The sequence below is a fragment of the Mucor mucedo genome, assembly GCF_025094135.1.
Source record: "Mucor mucedo strain NRRL 3635 chromosome Unknown EV154scaffold_300, whole genome shotgun sequence".
Lineage (NCBI taxonomy): Eukaryota > Fungi > Mucoromycota > Mucoromycetes > Mucorales > Mucoraceae > Mucor > Mucor mucedo.
In genome coordinates, this window is record NW_026252584.1 from 1 (window position 1) to 19,619 (window position 19,619).

General features: G+C 36.3%; 10 protein-coding genes across 10 annotated transcripts; 6 read left to right on the top strand and 4 right to left on the bottom strand.

The window, feature by feature from the left end:
- Nucleotides 1-891: 891 nt before the first annotated feature.
- On the top strand, nt 892-1,474 carry EV154DRAFT_433067 (CAP domain-containing protein; the record flags this gene model as incomplete). The annotated part of the gene is made up of 2 exons (XM_051596712.1): nt 892-1,104; nt 1,193-1,474. 2 exons carry the CDS (start codon nt 892-894, stop codon nt 1,472-1,474), a joined length of 495 nt encoding a protein of 164 aa, XP_051450084.1.
- Nucleotides 1,475-2,153: 679 nt separating this feature from the next.
- EV154DRAFT_488854 (uncharacterized protein) lies at nt 2,154-2,842 on the bottom strand (the record flags this gene model as incomplete). Its single annotated transcript, XM_051599195.1, has 2 exons — nt 2,154-2,358; nt 2,637-2,842. 2 exons carry the CDS (start codon nt 2,840-2,842, stop codon nt 2,154-2,156), a joined length of 411 nt encoding a protein of 136 aa, XP_051450085.1.
- A 1,109-nt stretch (nt 2,843-3,951) lies between these two features.
- On the top strand, nt 3,952-4,740 carry EV154DRAFT_557313 (uncharacterized protein). Its single transcript, XM_051605419.1, has 3 exons — nt 3,952-4,029; nt 4,103-4,399; nt 4,468-4,740. The coding sequence occupies exons 1-3, from the start codon at nt 3,963-3,965 to the stop codon at nt 4,683-4,685; spliced, it is 582 nt and encodes a 193-aa protein (XP_051450086.1). The 5' UTR covers nt 3,952-3,962; the 3' UTR covers nt 4,686-4,740.
- Nucleotides 4,741-5,069: 329 nt separating this feature from the next.
- EV154DRAFT_180478 (uncharacterized protein) lies at nt 5,070-5,789 on the top strand (the record flags this gene model as incomplete). The annotated part of the gene is made up of 2 exons (XM_051594239.1): nt 5,070-5,312; nt 5,371-5,789. Exons 1-2 carry the CDS (start codon nt 5,138-5,140, stop codon nt 5,787-5,789), a joined length of 594 nt encoding a protein of 197 aa, XP_051450087.1. The 5' UTR covers nt 5,070-5,137.
- A 3,716-nt stretch (nt 5,790-9,505) lies between these two features.
- On the top strand, nt 9,506-11,557 carry EV154DRAFT_180717 (uncharacterized protein). The gene is made up of 6 exons (XM_051594241.1): nt 9,506-9,811; nt 9,878-10,072; nt 10,153-10,261; nt 10,321-10,463; nt 10,528-11,277; nt 11,342-11,557. The coding sequence occupies exons 1-6, from the start codon at nt 9,689-9,691 to the stop codon at nt 11,408-11,410; spliced, it is 1,389 nt and encodes a 462-aa protein (XP_051450088.1). The 5' UTR covers nt 9,506-9,688; the 3' UTR covers nt 11,411-11,557.
- On the bottom strand, nt 11,255-12,854 carry EV154DRAFT_533939 (pseudouridine-5'-phosphate glycosidase). The gene is made up of 8 exons (XM_051604002.1): nt 12,660-12,854; nt 12,497-12,607; nt 12,234-12,437; nt 11,989-12,176; nt 11,893-11,938; nt 11,714-11,834; nt 11,566-11,651; nt 11,255-11,501 (listed from the first exon to the last, which is right to left on the bottom strand). Exons 1-8 carry the CDS (start codon nt 12,811-12,813, stop codon nt 11,422-11,424), a joined length of 990 nt encoding a protein of 329 aa, XP_051450089.1. The 5' UTR covers nt 12,814-12,854; the 3' UTR covers nt 11,255-11,421.
- EV154DRAFT_180749 (Scramblase-domain-containing protein) lies at nt 12,544-14,419 on the bottom strand. The gene is made up of 3 exons (XM_051594242.1): nt 14,123-14,419; nt 12,660-14,059; nt 12,544-12,607 (listed from the first exon to the last, which is right to left on the bottom strand). The coding sequence occupies exons 1-2, from the start codon at nt 14,238-14,240 to the stop codon at nt 12,891-12,893; spliced, it is 1,287 nt and encodes a 428-aa protein (XP_051450090.1). The 5' UTR covers nt 14,241-14,419; the 3' UTR covers nt 12,544-12,607; nt 12,660-12,890.
- On the top strand, nt 14,409-15,525 carry EV154DRAFT_541093 (uncharacterized protein; the record flags this gene model as incomplete). The annotated part of the gene is made up of 2 exons (XM_051604470.1): nt 14,409-14,586; nt 14,648-15,525. The coding sequence occupies 2 exons, from the start codon at nt 14,409-14,411 to the stop codon at nt 15,523-15,525; spliced, it is 1,056 nt and encodes a 351-aa protein (XP_051450091.1).
- Nucleotides 15,526-15,528: 3 nt separating this feature from the next.
- On the bottom strand, nt 15,529-16,368 carry EV154DRAFT_533943 (uncharacterized protein). Its single transcript, XM_051604003.1, has one exon. The coding sequence runs from the start codon at nt 16,266-16,268 to the stop codon at nt 15,957-15,959; it is 312 nt and encodes a 103-aa protein (XP_051450092.1). The 5' UTR covers nt 16,269-16,368; the 3' UTR covers nt 15,529-15,956.
- A 191-nt stretch (nt 16,369-16,559) lies between these two features.
- Nucleotides 16,560-19,411, top strand: EV154DRAFT_572393 (prolyl oligopeptidase; the record flags this gene model as incomplete). The annotated part of the gene is made up of 13 exons (XM_051606330.1): nt 16,560-16,568; nt 16,644-16,684; nt 16,740-16,842; nt 16,896-17,126; nt 17,180-17,341; nt 17,408-17,500; nt 17,554-17,655; nt 17,720-17,866; nt 17,925-18,071; nt 18,139-18,385; nt 18,439-18,547; nt 18,614-18,730; nt 18,787-19,411. The coding sequence occupies 13 exons, from the start codon at nt 16,560-16,562 to the stop codon at nt 19,409-19,411; spliced, it is 2,133 nt and encodes a 710-aa protein (XP_051450093.1).
- Nucleotides 19,412-19,619: the final 208 nt, after the last annotated feature.

Sequence of the window (19,619 nt, forward strand, 5' to 3'; positions counted from 1 at the left end):
AATACAAAAAAAAGTACTTTTCTTTTATGATAACTACATTGTGATCTCTTTTGAACTTACAGGAGGTTACATTAAAAATAGATCTGTGGCTTTTTTTATGTATTGTTAAGCCTCGCATTATTCTTAACATTTATCCGCTATACAAATCTCTAAAGTGGTTAAGTGCTACACATTATTTCATGATTTTAGTCTGCATTTAAGAATGCTCTCTGATCAGCCCAAAATTAGCAGAGCAACCCGAATTACTATAAAAGGAATTGAGGCGAAGTTTAAGAGAATCATGCAAAGCCGCTACAATGTTTATAGTAAACAAACTGTTTTTGTGAATCATGAGATGTTACGCACAAATGATCGCCCCGGCATGTTATATTATTTGAAAGAGGATTATAATTTCTGTATTTAAATTTAGAGTAACAAAAAAAGAACGTGAGCGATTAAAAACAGGTTATGAAAAATCTCATTTAAAAAAAAGTTAACGAAGCTTACTGTAAAAAGTTTTTATTATTAATATAAAAAATGGCTACCTTAGTTAATAACGTCTAGTTTTTTTTTCTAATAATAAAGTATCAAACATCAAAACATCAAAGTGTAGCTCACAAAGTAAATACATGAAATAGATTCTATTGAATTTGTTGCTGCAATTAAAAATAACTCTTAGGTACTGTGCCATTATTTAAAGTTTAAATTCTCAGTGAAGGCTTAAACACATGGGGATTTCTTGCACGAGTAATACCTGGATCGGCTTAGGCTCACTTAGGCTTATTGCTAAGGAAAATACCACATATTAAATACAACCAATAAAAAAAAAAGAAGATGTATATAAAGAGTATAATATTTTGTGTATTTAGTAAATTACTCATCAACAGTTGTTTACAATTGATTGAAAACATCATGCTCTTCTCATCCACTTTTTTGAAAGTTGTATTTACTATTACTGTAATTTCTCAGGCTGTCTTAGCTGCTCCAACTGACAGTATCCAAACTCAAGCTTTAAATGCGCATAACAGCTTACGTGCCAAGCATCATGTCGCCGGTTTAAGATGGAATCAAGCTTTAGCAAACCATGCTACTGCCGTTAGCCGAACTTGTAACTATGCCCATAATGTCGTAAGTGATAATAACGTAAAAAATTAAAATACATATTCTATTACACGTTGAAGCTGATAATGAATTATATGTTTGTTGAATCTAGGCAAAGGGAACAGGTCAAAATCTTGCTTGGGGACGACCTTCTTTGGAAGCTTCTATCCAGGCCTGGTACGATGAATCTCAATTTTATGACTACAACACAGGCCGCTCCAGATATTCTAACAAATCCGTTGGACACTTTACTCAAGTGGTCTGGAAAGGTACCACCGAGATTGGCTGTGGTTCCACTTACTGTGCTGCCAAAAAACAGTACTTCTACGTATGTGACTACAGTGCTGCAGGAAATATGGCTGGTGGCCAAGCTGCTAATGTAATTCGCCCATAAAAATTTATAAAATGTTATCGTTATTAAATTAACAATATTGTGGCTGCAGTCCTTTAACACTACTTAAAATTCTCATAAACGAAAAAATAAATTGTGGGTTTATAAAAATAATTGACAATGATATTAATTTAGTTCTCGATGATAAGAAGAGTGTAAATACATAAAAAAGTACAACTGCACATCATGTTGTAACTTTCGTTCGAAACGTCATAAATATTCTGGGCAGCCACAATAGGCATGGTTTTTATATCGGCATAAATAATTGCGGAGTCCGTCATTCTCATTATGTCGTTGATGCAATCAGAAGTAGAGTCTATAAACCTTTATTTAGCCTGGACTCTTTATTAAAATATTTATCCCAGTAAGTTTCTGAATGTCGCATCCAACCAACACAATCTTCCGTAGTGATGTTCTTGCGGGCTTCCTTAATTCTAAGTGTCAAGGTGTCCAAATTAGAAAGTGGAGCACTCCTTAATTACATTTAAAAATGGGTAATAGAGGGGAAAAATGCTAGTTTAGTTTTATCGTCTGAATTTTGTTATCATATTTCTGAAATCCTTTTTGTGCTGATCTTATAATAATTTTTATTTGTTTGAATTTAAAGTGATAATACTCTGTAACTTGGTAAAGTAATAAAATAGATGTAAATAGTAGGTTATTGAAGTTTGATAAATTGTGATTATGATAAAACTGTCTGACTTATTAGATTAGATTGTATATGTACAGAAACGACAAATGATATAGATTCAGCTGTCGCTAATCGCAACAGGCGTAACAGTGGCACCGTCCTCTTCTTTCTTATTTTACTCATGCAGAATATATACTCCAATTGGGTATACAAGCTATGAGACGTGCTCACAGTGACCATAAGTTTTGCAATGATGCTACAAATTATTGATATAAATGTCAAGGTAAAGCTATACAAATCTTTGGGCTATAATCAGACTTGTGCCTTTCAACCTCCCCCTCACCCTCTTAAATTAATAACAAATATGTATCTTTTGATAAATAGCTATCTCAATGTTTAGAGCAATGCTTGTTATGCACATTTTTTTTTCAATTCTCGTATGCATCATGATCACATGTTATGTACAGCAAGAGCTTGTACATAACTTGTCACTTATATCATCAACAGACAACTTGATTGGCCATCTTTGATAACCAGTAGATAAAAAAATAGAAACATGCCTTTGTCGAGTATTTGTAGAAGTTGATCAAATATTTACGCCAGATAGTCATCAGCTGGCGCTGTCCACTTACTGTCCAAGGATCCTGAAATGCAAGTGGGCTACAGCGGATACCCGAGAAAAAACAGGCTAAAAAAAAAACGGGGAAAAAAAGGAGTGCGGGGGGATCCATCGATTTCATTTCGTGCTTTATAGGTTACGTGCACAGTATACAGACTACATGAACGGGTAACAATAAGCTTAAAAAATAATGTAAAGACAGCAATTAATTTATTTGTTAATTGTATTATTTATTTTAATTAATTTTTTTTCGAGGTCTTTAGAGAGTTTGATCTGTTTACTCTATGCTACAAAGGTTATTAGATTTACTTAATAAATAATTAGAGCGTGTATACAAAAAGACATGATTCTAGACAATCTATTTCTGTTGGGGTTTTTTTAGAAAATCTTTGTAAATTCGACCAGTTTAAATAGGCATTTATAAAAATTGACACATTTGATAGTTTTAATATGTATACGATCAATCCCCTTCATTATTGATAAAATAAAACTATTTTTTTTAATAATTAAAAAAACTTATTGTATACTAACAACAGCATGTTCTAAAAAAAAAGGGAGTTTGATCTCTTACGAGCCAAAAACTTTTTTTTGACGTTTTAGATTCACTCCTACTTTTTGTTGTTGTATGCATGCTAAATATTCTAGTTTAAAATTACCCAACTCCTAAGTAGACAACTGTTTCTTCTTGATGTATTTAACACATACATATAATTGCTCATATAATAACTATAATAAAAATTATATCATTTCCCTCCTTTTTGTCTCTCTCTTTTTTTTTTTTTATTCTTTTTCTTTTAGTGTTCATGAATGATCTGCAATGACCAATGATTTAAGACTGGGTAAACAGATAAGCAAAATGCTTTGGGAGAAGGACGATCTCGACTTTTTATTTATATGTCCGTTTCGCTTCCTTAAAAAATAGGGGTATTTTACCTAGCACTTGATGCATCACCAGAGAATTGATAACCATTGCAAATTCCGGGGCCTAGACATTAGGAAAAATAATAATAATAAAGCATTATACTTGGTTATTCAACTCTTTTTAAGCAAGATTAAAGCTAGAAACAAGAAAAAGAAAGACCTGATGCACGAAAAAAAGATCTAAAAGAGGCCAAGACATAAGAGTTAGAAAAATTTAATTTAAGGTACCATTATTATTTTGTTATAAAAAGGTTGTGCTTTTTTTTTCAGTTTTGGACCTTTTTTCTTCTTCTTCTTTCTTATATCCCTAAAAAGAAAAAATGAAGTCTCAATCTATTCTCTTGTTGCTTGCTACGTTAGCTATTTTAGCTCGTGATGTTACTTGTGGTAAAAAGGAAAAAAAAAAAGAGAACTTGAAAGGATCCAGTTTTTTACATGTATAAATTTTTTTGTGTATTAGAAAACGAAAATGAACCTGATGAGAATGAGAAAGATGAGAATGAAAAGAATGAAAATGAAGGTGGTAGTAATGGACATAAAAAGATTATGAGTGATATGGCATTAAACGGACTTGCCATGTCCTCTTCTACTTCTTGGACTTCAACTGCACCATCAGCTACACTTGCTCCCTCCGCTACTGCTATCTTACCTTCTTCTGTTCCAACCGGTGCCGCTTCCGTTTTAGCTTCCGTTGTTTCTGAAGCTTCCGTCATCAATACATCTGCTGCTGGTGCCGTTTCTTCTTGGGCCGCAAGTGGTAAGTTTTTTTTCTTCTTTCTCTGTGGTAAAATAAAGTGCATTGCCTAATAAATCTATCACTTATAGCTGGTATTATTTCCTCTGCTGCCAGTTTACCATCTGGAAGTGCATCTGCTGCTGTTACCCGTCCCCTGTCTTCAGGAGCTTCTGCCGCACCTTTGCCATCTAGCCCTGCAGCTAGACCTTATGCCGGACCCAGTGTTATCAGTGCTTCCAACCGTATTGAAGCCTCCATGGCAATTGCCACTATTGGTATTTGTGCCTTCTTTTTAACTTTAGTTTAAGAGTTTTTTTTTATGATTTTTTTTATTTTCTTCTTATTTATATAATATATATCATCATCATTATCATCGTCATCATCATCAGCAGTAATAATAATAACAAATAAAAAAATCGTATTCCAAAAAAAAAAAGTGTCCCCCAGTTTTATTTAAATTTACAATAATTGGGTGTGATACTATATGGTTTAAAGAACCAAGTTTTTATACTGACCAATGTAACAGTAATTAGGAACTAAATAGTTCGGCAGGAGTCATCAGAAATCCCCTTCTAACCCCCTACTTCCTGTTTAGATCAAATATTCCTCAAAGAAAAAGAAACGCTTCTCTTTTTCTCTCTTTTCTTTTTTTTTCTCTTTTCTTTTCTTTTCTTATTTAATTTTACTGAAATATACATATATACCAAAAATTAGAAAAAAAATATAATACTTTCTTTCTTTTCTTAATAATATTTAATAATGAGATTTGCTACTATTACATCTCTTGTATTTGCTGTTGTCATTGGAGTCACAGCACAAATAACAGCACCCACTAGAAACTATAATGTTACAAGTCCCGTTAGTAACGGCCCTTATGTAGTGAATCAGATTCTGCCATGTACTTATCGGCTTTTCTCAGATGTCGATAGTTCTGGTAATATACATATACTTACAAAAGAGAATATTGTGAACTAACTATGTATAAACTGTAGCTCTCACTCTTCAGATCAACTTGGAAGCAACAGTAGTTGGCACTAATGCTACGTCGATCCTGATCGCTGCTACAGCTGATGTATCCAAGACAGATGCATTTGTGAAACGTGAAGGCAACCTTACTTACTTTGAACATTCGATCAATTTCAATATTCCCAGCACCGTCAAGCCAGGCAATTATCAAGTGGTCTTCTTGGACAAGTCTACAAACACAAAGTTACCTATCCCCATTGAAATTCGTCCTGCTGCAGTTCCTACTTTTACTGGTTCAAAAACTCAGAGCACAGGAGCTCCTGGACATTCTCAATCACCTGGTTCTATCTTTGCTCAAGGCGGGGCTTCTTCTGCAAATGCTCCATTAACTACAAGAACTTTAGTTTCTTTAGTTGCTGTAGCAGGCGTTGCCTTTTTATTATAAAACAATCTTTTCTATCTTATAAAAGAGAAGTACAGTGCTTCCACTGCCATTTGGACATTGTTTTGAAATCATTGGTCGGAATTTAGAAACTAATTGGGCACTTTAATCATTTGGTCATTTGTTTGATCATTTTTTTGGTCATTTTTATAAATTTTTTATTTGGTCGTTTTTTAGAATTTATAAGGGTATTTTATTTTGACACTTTTCAAACTGATTTACTGAATATTGAATAATATTTTCAAAATGAATAATCGGTACAACCTCATTAGCCCCAATCATTCTCCTAGAAGAGTTTCTCTATCGCTATAGCTTGGTTCGTCTTACTTTACCTTTTATGATTGACTAGAATTGTTCGTTTGAGTTTAATTCTGGTGAGTAGGGTGAAAGGTACACAGGGGCGTGACCTCGCTGCATGATTATGGGATCAATTATTTCAGGGACATGAATTGGAGCATTGTACATAACAATGAAGTATCCTTTCATTTCTGAAAACTCATCCATGAAATCCATGATATCACTGAATAAACCGAAGATAATGTTTACCTGAAGTATCCTTGGGTACATCAAGTTTGTCCTCAGGTGCCCTTCTTTTTGGAGTACCCATTACTTTCTTTCTCTTCAAAACTCCAGACCCCATCAGGTTTATATTCACAACATAGATTGCCGAGATTGCACCAAGAACAGTATGCGAAGTAGCTTTCGTCGATGGAGTCTCAGTCATTGACTCTGAACCGCGTGGTGACCAGCCTCGACTATGTCGCATATTGATATCAAACTCGGACTCATCAATAGATGTACAGTCCTTGAGGTAGCCCATACCATTTTCAACCCACTGTTCAACCCAATTTGCACGTTTCTGAAAGTTTCCCTCTTTGTTTCTGGCAACAGGGTGTTGACTTACAACCTTAATGCTAAGATTGTACTGCTCCTTCATACACTTGGCTACCCTTGACATTTTTTATGGAAATTTCTACATCTTCATATTGTTTTTAAACGTATTTTTTAAAATCAAGTGAAATTCTGCCCTTAAGTCTAAGAAAAATGTTTACATCGATTGACATGCCAAATCATCTTAACTTACATAGGATGATTGATTTTTGTCAATCCTAAAATATGCTTTACTATCATTTCATGCCACTACTGAAAAGCGGATAGACAACTACCAAGTTCCCGCCTTTCTCGGGATATTTGGAAATGCTTCTATTTTAAGTAAAGACCCTTACATTATTGACGATTAATTAAATAAACAATTAAATTATTCTGACATAAACTCTTGTTTATCATTTTTACAAATTAATCTCGTTCACACACTGTTTAAGTTAAATCATCTTAAAGACTCGTTTACACACTTTTTTCCCTTTTTCTATTCCTATAATATGCTTCTCCCTTTTTTTAAATAAAAGCTAAAAGTTTGGTATGTAGTAACTTTTGTTTTTTCAAGAAACACTAAATCATTACCTCTTTTTCCAAATAAAATATAAAGGATACATTGCCATTCTTGCGATATTATGGCTACGACTTGTCTTTGCTATAGGATACTGATCTCCTAGGTTGGGTTCGGGGGTTTCAAACACACAGTTAATGGAAAGGCTTAACTGGCTGCGATTAAACTGTGAATGGGTATGGTTATAATAGCTTGCTGGTCATGACCGGGCTTACTGTAAGTGGTATAAAAAACACGTTTAGAAAAAAACGGAGTTCTAAATACTTCCGATCAAAGTGAAGAAGACACGACACTTGTATCTATTGCAACAGATAGTGGTAAATCGAATGATTTTTTCTCAACACACAATACATACAAACATCATCTTCCAAAGCTGTCAAAAGATTGTCTAAAATGGCTGGAACCAATAGTGACATTTGACTTGCCATCTAACAAATTTTTAAACAAAAAATCACGGGACGAGATTACAAATGAAAACCAAAAACAGAGAGAATTACATACCCCCAGTCTAGTATAAATGTACAAGCATTCCTGCTGGCTGCTTTAAAACAATCTCTAGGCACGTTGTCACGCTGGATATGGACGCAGATAAGCGAAGATATTGCGAATATAAGCCATGAATAACAACTTCTCCAGACATCCAAGTTCATTCTTACCACATTTGAAGACAATTGCACACAGAAAAAGCAGCAGAAAACCAGCTCGGGATGAACATAGTACATATTTGTCAATCATTTGCGAACTAAACTGACTATTTGCAGTTCAACTGGTGCAAATCTCAGATCAAACAGCATGCACTAGCAAAAATCAATCTGAACAACTGGGCAAAACCCACAGCACAATTTTTGTAATGGTCTCGGATTCGACTGGCTTGGCAAAGAAATATTGTCAAAGGAAGGATGTAACGGTCAACATTATAATAATTGAAGAGTAAAAAGGGAAATTAAAAGATTAAATAAATCAAGTAAAGAAATGAGACCTAATGATCCTTTAATTCAAGTTGGAGATTTTGTCATAATAAAAATAGAGGTCCTCTTTATATTCAAGATTTTTCCTGCGCAGATCAAATTAACTGTTTACCCGAAAACTGGGAAACCGGAGAATTGATAGAATTAGATTTAGAAATTAGTTACATATGAAACATAGCTTATTCTTAAATACAAGGAGCTAGGTAACTCATATCCGGCGCTTCCAGTAGAAAATCGTTTATCCAATCAATGACAGGGTCCTTTACTGGATTACTAAATAAATTTATGAGAGATCAGAAGCGTCGACATCTATTAGACCAATCCAGAAACGATTAAATGGAATCTGATCTCGGTTTGACATATAGGGTGAGCTGGTATTGTGTCAAACCAATAGGAATATATTCGCAATATGATATGTATAATACATAAGGCATATATATTATAATTGAGTGACAAGTTAAGAAGTAATTATATTCGTGGAATTAGACGTCAGATACGACAAACATCAAGAAAAAATCCATCATACTATCAGCGATACCTCCAAACAAATAAGCAATTGTTTTTCAAGACTGAAAGGGATTCACAATGACAAATATGGATGCAGGCTTTAAAACATTGAGACAGGTTAAGATCTTTGGCGTGCAGGCTATTGAAATGGCGATCACCTTAACAGAAACAAACTATGACCAAGTATCTCTACAAGGTGGTACAGACAGCACGGATTCCAATCGAGTGTAATTGGCTACGAGTATTTGAAATATTAGCGTACCTGCTAGTTGAATTAAAAGAACTGGTTCGTATTAATGAAACTTTTAACAAGGAACAAATCAGCCTTTGATATAGCATATCCTGAAGGAACTGCATCGGCGCATAAAGATAATTAATATTTAGTCCTTAGTATTGTACGGAAGTTTATGGTTATCTAAATTATTATGTGGCTCAAAGAGCCTGCACAGGATTTCTTAATTTATCATCGAACTATTAAAAATAAATATATCAGTTTTTTTCATATTATAACCGTCAATAACTTTTATTTCAGCCGGCACACAACGACGTACAACGACACAGTACGATAAACAGTGAGAGACACATCGGCACACATCGCCACACTACGACAGACATCGGAAGCTATTGATTTTTATCGAAGTCATAGTTTGGATTAAATATAATTTTACGTTATCTATTTTCACTTTCTTTTCCTTTCCTCTCTCTCTCTCTATGTATGTACTTTTATTTACTTATTACAGAATATATTTTTATAATAATTTATTAAGGAGATCAATCCATTTCTATGTTTCTATGCACAAGCTGCATATACATTGTGACGAAAAGAGTCGTATTTAGCCTTTTCGTGCAGCTGTTATTGTTTGGGAAAACGGAATTACAAATATCATGATCCTTTTTTAACAACAGCTCAGCTTTTTTTTCTCTCCTAACCCTCTTTTCTTCCTTTACACACACAGACACACACACAAAGACACACACGAATGGCGCATTCAACAGAAGATCAATTCAACGTACAATGGGACGTACTGCAAGCTTCAGATAATGCTTTGCTTGACCCTTTAAATGATGTCAGTCATGAACCAGCTGTCTTGAACTCACATAATGTATAACTCCTTACGACTTTATTTCACACACCATTGACATTTTATTTTTTTGTATATTGACCACAGTATTTTGCCGAATCCTTTCATGAAGACATTGATATATCTGATAAAGTCTCAGGTTTTAGTAACGATGCCAGTCAACACGAGAGTATGACGAGTAGTACCAGTAGTCTTCAGTCCGAGATACAAGTGGTGGTCACTGCACCCAGAAAAGAAACAGAGGGACAAGGATCTTTTATATCCTATCTGGTGGAGTCCCAAGTAAGGTTAAAACATTGATGCACTCTTTTTACTGCTTTTCTTTAAGAAGCAACACGCTAATTTTATTATATTTACTACAGAACAGAAAGTCGCGGAGACGGTTTCAAGATTTTGTTTGGCTTCATAATGTACTTTATACACACTTTCCTGCATGTTTTGTCCCTCCGTTGCCTGATAAACACCGTTTAGGTAATACAAATAGCGTCATTCTTTTTCTTTAATTGATTGTAAACCTATCACGTGTATAGAATACGTAAAAGGGGATCGCTTCAGCTCGGATTTTATTGAAAAGAGAAGAATCAGTCTTGAAAGATTTGTTCAACGGATCGCAAGACATCCTATACTTGGAAAAGCAGACTTTTTCATCATGTTTCTCCAATCTCCCGACTTTGTAAGTCTCAATTCATTCTGATTTATTGCTTTTTTGTTTAATAACGGGAATTTTTCTTTATTAGAATGATGCTTCAGCGAGAGCTTTACGTGAAGGACAAGAGACTGTGATTGACACCATTGGAGATTCTTTACTCAATGCGTTCTCAAAGATACGCAAACCCGATCAAAAGTTTATTGATATGAAGGAACACAACCATTTGATGCAGGATAATCTTGACATGTTACAAAAGACACTCGCCAGAACACAGAAACGCTCAGAGGATCTATGTCATGATTATGAAGATTTTACAAAGAGTGTGCGTGGATTAGCCGATATAGAGCCTTCTTACAAGTCGGATCTAACCTCATTTGCTCAAGGCCTTGAACGATACACACAAAACCTCAAAGGAATCCATGCTCATGACGATGAATGGCTGATTGAGGTGCAGGACTACATGGCGTATTATCATGCAGTAACTGATGTTTTGAAACTCAGAGATCAAAAACAGCTCGATTTTGAAGAACTCTCGGATTATTTACAAGCAACCACACAGGACCGAGAGAAAATAGACAGCGGTGTGGCCAGTTACATCACTGCAAAGTTAAATGAAATTAGAGGCGCTGACCCGGATAGAATTAAGAGAGAAAAATCCGTCAAATTAGAGGAGCGAACAAGAGAATTAAAAGAGGCCATTGATCAAACGCTTCAAATCTCTACTGCCTTTTCAGATCAGGTCAAAAAAGAAGATGCACTTTTCAACAAGAATAAAGCTATAGAAATGCATGATGTTCTTAAATCTTATACCGAAGCAAAAGTCAATTTTTATCAAGATGTAAGTTTAAATGTTATTGTATCTGGTTTATACATCTTAACTTTTTTATTTTTATTTTCCACAGAGTGCTAATGTTTGGAAAGATGTCGTTCAAGCACTTGAGGATGGTAACCAGAACGACTTTTTAAAGTAAAATACTCTATCTTATACCGTTTTTTTGAGTTGGGCTAAATGGGCAGCAATTTGTCCACCAATCTTTGCATTGTTTTTAACAAGCGCAATATCTGCATATAAAAAATAAATTGATCAGTATTACTGCTTTTTTTGCATATAAAGTTTTTGTTTTACTGGCAGCAAGAGATTCCCCTTTAGTGAGTTCGGCAATACGCTTCAATAAGAAGGGTGTCTCATCTTTACCACGCACATTGCTTGATCTGTATTAATAAAAAGAAACAATGGGTTATTTTAAATAAATCAGTCCCTGAAAAGGATTTACCTTGCTTCACTGATGGCGGCATCAATGGCATTTACAATAGATTTTGCATCAGCTGCAGATTCACTAGGAATAGGTACCGCAAATACCATACCACTATTTAACTCCAACTCATGATTGGCCTCTACATACACGTATTATCAAATTTTGTACTTTATAGAAACATACGCACGATCACTTACGAATCATGCGGGCAGCATCCAAGGAATTATCTACATGATAGGGACTCTACATTTTGTTAGGTACACTTATCAGTCGATAAAAGTAGATTGGCTTACGTTGTATCCACTTTCAGGGGTATAAAAAGCGGGGAACTTGTTATTTGGGCCTACAGTAGTTACTGTCACACCTTGGGTTTCCAAGACCTCCAATGTCTTGGGAATATCTAAGATACTCTTGACGCCAGCACATACTACAGCAACCGGAGTTCTTCCCAACTCTGTTAAATCCGCACTAATATCAAAAGCTAATCTTTCCATGATTTAGTCTACATTTTTTTCTTTCATAAAATGGGTGATTTTACATGATTCTGCGCCTCGATGAACACCGCCAATGCCACCGGTAACAAATACAGAAATACCCGCAGCTCTTGCTAAAATCATTGTGCTTGCAACCGTGGTTGCTCCTACTTTTTTTTGAGCAAGCACGACGGATAAATCACGTCGCGAAGCTTTTTGTGCTCCGATACCTACTTTACCCAAAAGTTCCAAAGTTTCATCCGTCAAACCTATAATGAGCGTGTGAATTAAAGATAAATAATTTTTCTATGTCATTTCTTTTTTATACCAATATGAACTTTGCCGTCTAAGAGAGCAATAGTGGCAGGAATAGCACCTTGATCTCGAATAATATCTTCTACTGCTTTGGCTGTCTCTACATTCTGAGGATACGGCATACCTGTTTAGCTGTTAGATAAAATCACAGTGCTCCTGCGTATAGTTTTTTTTACCATGACTGATGATTGTGGATTCCAAAGCAACTACAGGTCTTCCTTGAAGGATAGCCGACTTAATCTCGGGCGTGATGACAAACTTTTCAAAACTAGGCAATGCATGAAACTTTCGTTTGAGAACTGCACTAAACACAAGACGGCTTTTCAACATTGATATACTGTAAAAAAGGTGGAAAAATAATAGAAACGAAAAAAGAAGTACAAAATTTAAACTTTTTATTTTTTTATTTAATTGCTGTCGCCAAAAAAGTCGCTCAAGCTATCAAAAAAACCTCCTTCGTCATCAGGATTGGATACACCAGCTTGTTCATCAGATAACCAAGGATCTCCCCATTCATTTGTATTCTCCGCTGGAGGTGGAGGTGGAGGTGGGGGTGTGGATGCAGAACCGTAATCACCAGAGCCATAGCTACCACCACCAAAGTCACCACCAGCAGCACCCACAGCACCTCCAGTGGCAGCGCCAGTTGCTCCACCAGCAGCAGCGCCACCAGTCACAGCGCCACCATCCACTTCACCTTCATGACGTTCACCACCTCCCATCATCATGGGAAACGGTAAGAATCCACCACCGCCATGACTTGAGTGTCTTGAAAAATAATCAAAATCAATTGAAATAGCACAGGCCAATGTTACGGCTCTTTCATCCAAGGTCATACCTCTTGAATTACCATCGACAGCATCCATTCTCAAGACATATTCACCTGTATCTGTAAATATTTCTCTTGCAAAACCAACAAAGTTTCGGCTGACATTACCCAATGCACCTCCATGTTCATCTGTCAAATTGAAGTCCCAACCCAAAAAGGGTGTATCAATCGAGGCAAATTGAGAGGTACCAACAAACAAGTCGTATTTTCTTCTCACCAAATTCCAACGTTGTTGCACTTCTCCGACTAATTCATCATCCGCAGTATAAATATAGATGCGGCTATTCACTAAAGAATAAGGTCGAACAATCTTGAACATGACATCACCTTCCAGATTCAAAATCGTGGCATTCATCTTTCGATGTGTACGCAATAATTGTCTACTGATGCTTTTACCAAATCCTTCTTCCTCTGCAATATATCCAAGATGGTTGCCATTGGCATCCATAATCTTATACTTGTTGGCTTGCTCGTATCCTAAAAACACATTCATCATCTCCAGTTCTCTTCCCACCACAATCGCAGGTTGTGTCAACAAGGCTGCTCCAGCTGAGTCGGGTTTTATCACTTGGTGCTCTGCATCTGTAGGTACTTGGACAAGTGTGTCACTAATGGGACTTGTAGTGTTGTCGACAGTGTCGTCATTGTGCTCTAAACCACCTTCCACTGCACTGGCTGCTTGAGGTGCCACAGGAGTACGAGTCTTTCTAAGAGGTTCAACATGACTCAATACACGACTACGCGGACCTAACGTATGAAAGAAAGTTCAACATTCTCTTTTCCAAACTTTCTTTGTTCCCAATGACTTACCAGGTTGTCTAACTTTACGTAAGGAAGAGTAGGCTTGTAAAATCCTCACTTGTTTTTGAGGTATTTGTCTCTGTGATAACAGAGTTCTTGTCAATAGTCCAATTCTGGCTTTATACATTTTTGGGAGGTTTGCGGATAAAAGTCTATTGCTTCAAAAACAATGCGGGGGGTGAATAAATGCGACTCTATATATACCTTGAGCGTGGCTTAGATTTTTTTTTCTTTCTAGCATATGCTACTGCGCTTATTATTTTCTCTCTCTCTTTATTTCTGTTAATTTCAAACAATGTCAGAACAACATGTGGAGGCAGGACCTCAAAGATACAAGAGTGAATACACCATGGACCCCGAGAATTTAGAGGAAGAGTTGGCTAAAGTGCCACTCTTTATGAGCGACTTACCCGCCGAAGAAAACGATACTTTAGCGGCCCTCCAGTCGCTTGTTTTTGACGGCACACCCGAAGGTAAGAAGGGAGATGATAAAAGATTTCTTGCAGTATCAATACTTATTGCACCCAAAAATAGAGGTGGCATTAAATTTCAAAGAACAAGGCAACGACTGTTTCCGTGCAGGTAAAGCTAAATATCCCGACGCCATCATCTTTTACTCCAAAGCCATCGACACGGAGTGTAAAGACAGCTCCATCATTGAAGCCTGTTTAGCCAACAGAGCAGCGTGTAACCTCGAATTAAAAAACTATGGTCGCGTCTTGACAGATTGTTCCAAGTGCCTCAAGATCAATCCCAAAAACGTCAAAGCTCTTTATCGATCGGCCAGAGCGTTGCTTGCATTAGACAAGTTAGTGGAAACGATTGATTGTTGTGATCATGCACTTACTGTTGACGCAGAAAATAAAAATATCAAAGACATACGTGAAAAGGCATTGAAACGTAAGAACGAGATTGATGAAAAGATTCGACAAAAGGAAGAACGTGAGGAACGAGAACGCAATAAGAAGGCGATATTGGCAAAGGCATTAGAGGAACGTAAGATCAAGATGGAAATTGTAGATAAAGACGTGTATGAAAAGGCTGCTATTGAATTCGATCATGAGACGCAAACATTGAACTGGCCCGTTTTCTTTTTATATCCCGAATATAAAGAAAGTGATTATATCCAACAGTTCAACGAGACACACACTTTCTACGATCATTTACAAGTCATGTTTGAACAACCTGCACCATGGGATGCTCGTAGAGAATACAATGCCGATTCTGTGGAGGTTTATTTCGAGGACACACGTGGATTAAACCCTAAACTCATCAAGATTGGTAAGAAATTACCCTTAGGAAAGATCTTGTCGTTAGAACAATACACTGTTAAAAATGGTGTACCCTCCTTTATCATCATGCCAAAGAACTCTTCCTTTAAACAAGAATTTATTGATAAATTTAAGAAATAAAATTTCCTTTTGTAATGTGATCGTCTGCTGAGTCTTCCATCATGAAATCCGACCAGCTTCCGTCGTCAGAAGAAGGATATCTTTTATGGGTTGCACCCCTCTCCTGTAGATCCTCCTCTTTTGTTATAGCTGTGGGCGCTGGATCGTCAAACGGGTTTTTCGTTTGTTCTTGATAAATGGATGAATGTGAGCTCTGAACAAACTCAAATGGATTCTGCTCAAGATCACTATCATCCTTAAATACACCCGTGATATTATTGCCTTTGGAACGAAGTATCATTCTTTTTCTTTCAAATTCAGCTTCTTGTTGTTGCAACAGCGCACTTTCTCTCTCCAGAAGACTTCTTCTGCTCGATAAAGACCTTTGCATTTCAAGCAATTCATATTGATGCGACGGCTATAGACAAATAAGCAATGGGAATTTTAAATTATTATACCTTTAACGTTTTTACCTCTTCAGATGAAGAATGATTGTTTCTATGTCTCAGTTGGCTATGCATTGAGTCTCTCTTTTGCCATACACCCAATGGTTCATCATCTTCTTCATCATCTTCGTCATGATTTTCAAAGAGAGTGACGGGTACAAGTCTGCCTTTTTCTGCATGGGCTTTGACATATTCTTCATAACTCTTTTGTTCCTGCCTATCCTGATGCCATTCGTATATCGTGTTGACAGCTTCATATCCACCCCATAATACAAGCGCACCACCAATAACTATACCAAACACTAACGCAGGGTGCATATTGATAAGTGAGAAAGAGAAAGAAGAAAGAAGAAATTATAAAAAAGATAAAATATTTAAACAGGGCGTGGGATCATGATGCTAAAATAAAAAGTCACCTCTCTTTTTCGCCCCATATCACATGAAGCAGGCCGTTTTAATGCGCATTTGTAGCCTCTTCTCCGACAAATTAGATGTCAAAAAAGGGGTGTGTGACCTCTTTTTTTTTCTCTCCATACATTTCTTCCCTAGTAACTCCTCTCCAGAGCAAAACTTTGCTCATACAAAAATGATTGTCATTAGGAGAACGCCATGTCTATAGTAAGTTTGTCATTGGATGTCATTGTGTCATAAGAGCCTCATAGTCGAATCAACAGCACGTCCAGGTATCAACAGACGAGAACATTATTCTCTTCCATTAAGGACATCTTTCAAAGGTAACATTGCCTACTTTTGGCAGTTTTATGTACTAACTTTAATTTTCTAAAAAAGTAAAAGCAAAGTGCCTAGACCTAAAACAGTCAGTGATATCCAATTACATCATGGAAAAACTCGGCAAGATCTATTTTCTTGGATGGAAAACATATCGGATCCAGTATGTTTAAAAATAGTAAGGCACAGCAGCCACTTACTAGTTTTTATTTATAGCATCTTGGCTCCTATATCCAGTCGGAAAATGAGTTTACGCGTCAAGCCATGCGTCGGCATAAATTTTTACACAAGGTTGTTTTACAGGAAATGAAGAGGAGGTTATATATACCTAATACCTTAGCACCATTAAAAACCGTAGCCCATGGTTTCGAGTATTATTCCACAACCTCTGCTTATGGCATGGTCTATCTTCGAAAGAAACTGGGAGAAGGAAATAATGCACCTGAAGTAAAAAAAAAATCACTGAATGAAATTAAAATATATGCTAATTATGTTTGTAGCAAGTACTCTTGAACTCGGGCTTTCTCAGATCCATGAACATGTCGATACGTAAAGTGCTTTTATCCCCAGATCACTCGATTTTTGCCTACAATACCGAAAGAGAAGGTATGGAATATGGTGAATTACATTTTAAAGACTTAAACAATAAAAGCCATTGGGAGGTAAATTCTTTTTTGTTATTATCATACAACATGTGTTCTAAAAAAGCATACACTTTTCATTATTAGAATGAAGTGTTGGAAAACGTATTTAATTTTGTTTGGGCAAATGATCATGTTGTTTATTACACAGTACCCAATGCGCAATTAAGACCATATCAGGTAAAATGAATATATATTTGATCCAATAAAATCTGATGTCCATCAAAAAATAGGTTTATGCACATACTATCGGCACAGAACAATCCGAAGATGTCTTGGTATATGAGGAATTAGATGATACTGTTTTCGTGGATATCACAAGCTCAAAAGATGGAGTAAACAAACACTTAGTTAAATCAGAAATATATGTATACATAATTGACACGCATTGTTTTCTAGAAATATGTTACTATCAACGCAAACTCATTATCATCCTCTGAAGTACGTGTGATTAAATCAGACCACGATTATAAGAATGGAATGCCAGAAATACAATTAGTGAAACCTCGGGTGTACGGAATAGAATACTATGTAGATCATCATAATGTAAGATAAAGACATATACATAAACAGACTCAAAAGACTAACCTCCCGTCTCTATAAGGACACTTTTTATATCCTGACAAATGCAGACAATGCAAAAAATTTCAAACTTGTTCAAGCTTCCGACCATGCCATTGGCAGTGGAAACTGGCAAGATCTTATCATCATGAAGCCCACTGAAAAAATCGAAGATGTGGATCTATTTCAAGTAAAGTTTTTTTTATTTATTTCTTTCTTTCTACTTGTGTTGTATCGATAATTATGTTTCATTGTAGAATAATGTAGTGATTTATGGCCGAAGAGATGGGTTACCCATGATTTTGTGTCATGATTTACATACAAAAGAAACACATCAAGTAGAATTACCAGAGAAATTTTGTGAGGTGCATCCAGGAACCAATTTGGATTTTAATACAGATTTTTTCCGCTTCTCTGTCATTTCACCTTTTACCCATGAGTCAACCTACGAATACGATATGGCCGCACATCAACTTAAACCTATTCGTGTCCAAACCATCAAAAGTAAGTACATCGTCACTTTTTTAAATTTATTTTGTTTTCTAATGACATATCAGAATTTGATAGGTCAAAGTTCACCTGTACACAAACACACGTTAAATCGCATGATGATAAACAAATTCCAGTCACATTGATTCACAGAAAGGATATTGAGCTGAACGGAAGGTATGCATATTTATTTCGCGACCTATTTTTTTATAATTCTCGTTAAACTATTTGTTTTCTGCTCAGAAACCCTGTTTTGATGAGATCGTATGGTGCTTACGGTACTTCGACCAACATCGATTTCCGTGTAGAACAGTTTCCTCTTATTGAACGTGGATGGGTAATAGCACTAGCCCATGTCAGGTAACTAAATGCAAAATAATTCAACTACACGCAAACTAAAATGTGAAATACATCAGAGGAGGAGGAGAGCTTGGAAAAGATTGGTACGAGGATGGAAAACTGGATAAAAAGATGAATGGCTTTAAAGATTTTATATCTGTTGCCGAGAGCTTAATCGAATCCAAACTAACCTCACCCGACCATTTGACAGCCATGGGAACCAGTGCAGGGGGACTCCTCGTGGGCGCCATGCTTCACATGCGTCCCGATCTATTTAAGGCCCTCGTCCTGAAAGTCCCATTTGTCGACCCACTTTCATCCATGTTAAACCCCGAACTACCTCTTACACAAATCGAATATCCCGAATGGGGAAACCCCACACAAGATCCCAAAGCCTATGATTTAATACGTTCTTATTCTCCCTACGAAAATATTTCCTCCAAATTGTTCAAACCTGATACACGATTACCATCCTTATTTGTTACGGGCGGCATGAAGGATCAACGAGTGGCTTACTGGCAACCTCTTAAATTTGTTGCTCGCATTCGTCATTTCACGCCACCTATCTATGATGCTACCAACACCTTACTGAAGATGGATCTGGATAGAGGACATTTTGGCGGCGGTGGATCTGAACAGGATACAAGACTTTCGGACGTCGCCGAGCAAATGACCTTTTTGATATCTCAAGTCCAAAAGTAAAATCAAACACATTATAACATTTTATTAGGATTAAATAAAGCATATAGAGAGGGAGTATTTATTGAGTACAATGTATTGATATTTTATAGTACATTGGTAATGCACGTTTTTCGAAAGGACTCAAGGCTTATTCAATAAAAAATGACTCAACAGTGACGAGAGTAAATGGATGGCCATAATTGGAAGCTCTAAAAGAAAGTCTCAGTAT

What these genes read in the sequence shown, in the direction of transcription:
- EV154DRAFT_557313 (XM_051605419.1), top strand. Translation starts at nt 3,963, where the DNA reads ATGAAGTCTCAATCTATTCTCTTGTTGCTTGCTACGTTAGCTATTTTA. An exon ending in AGCTCGTGATGTTACTTGTG is followed by an intron (nt 4,030 to 4,102) that starts GTAAAAAGGAAA and finishes TTTGTGTATTAG; the next exon opens with AAAACGAAAATGAACCTGAT. An exon ending in TTCTTCTTGGGCCGCAAGTG is followed by an intron (nt 4,400 to 4,467) that starts GTAAGTTTTTTT and finishes TATCACTTATAG; the next exon opens with CTGGTATTATTTCCTCTGCT.
- EV154DRAFT_180717 (XM_051594241.1), top strand. Translation starts at nt 9,689, where the DNA reads ATGGCGCATTCAACAGAAGATCAATTCAACGTACAATGGGACGTACTG. An exon ending in GCCTGATAAACACCGTTTAG is followed by an intron (nt 10,262 to 10,320) that starts GTAATACAAATA and finishes TCACGTGTATAG; the next exon opens with AATACGTAAAAGGGGATCGC. An exon ending in TTCTCCAATCTCCCGACTTT is followed by an intron (nt 10,464 to 10,527) that starts GTAAGTCTCAAT and finishes TTTCTTTATTAG; the next exon opens with AATGATGCTTCAGCGAGAGC.
- EV154DRAFT_533939 (XM_051604002.1), bottom strand. Translation starts at nt 12,813, where the DNA reads ATGTTGAAAAGCCGTCTTGTGTTTAGTGCAGTTCTCAAACGAAAGTTT. An exon ending in GGATGCTGCCCGCATGATTC is followed by an intron (nt 11,835 to 11,892) that starts GTAAGTGATCGT and finishes ACGTGTATGTAG; the next exon opens with AGGCCAATCATGAGTTGGAG. An exon ending in AGGGGAATCTCTTGCTGCCA is followed by an intron (nt 11,502 to 11,565) that starts GTAAAACAAAAA and finishes TTTTATATGCAG; the next exon opens with ATATTGCGCTTGTTAAAAAC.
- EV154DRAFT_180749 (XM_051594242.1), bottom strand. Translation starts at nt 14,240, where the DNA reads ATGTATAAAGCCAGAATTGGACTATTGACAAGAACTCTGTTATCACAG. An exon ending in ACGTAAAGTTAGACAACCTG is followed by an intron (nt 14,060 to 14,122) that starts GTAAGTCATTGG and finishes TTCATACGTTAG; the next exon opens with GTCCGCGTAGTCGTGTATTG.
- EV154DRAFT_533943 (XM_051604003.1), bottom strand. Translation starts at nt 16,268, where the DNA reads ATGCACCCTGCGTTAGTGTTTGGTATAGTTATTGGTGGTGCGCTTGTA.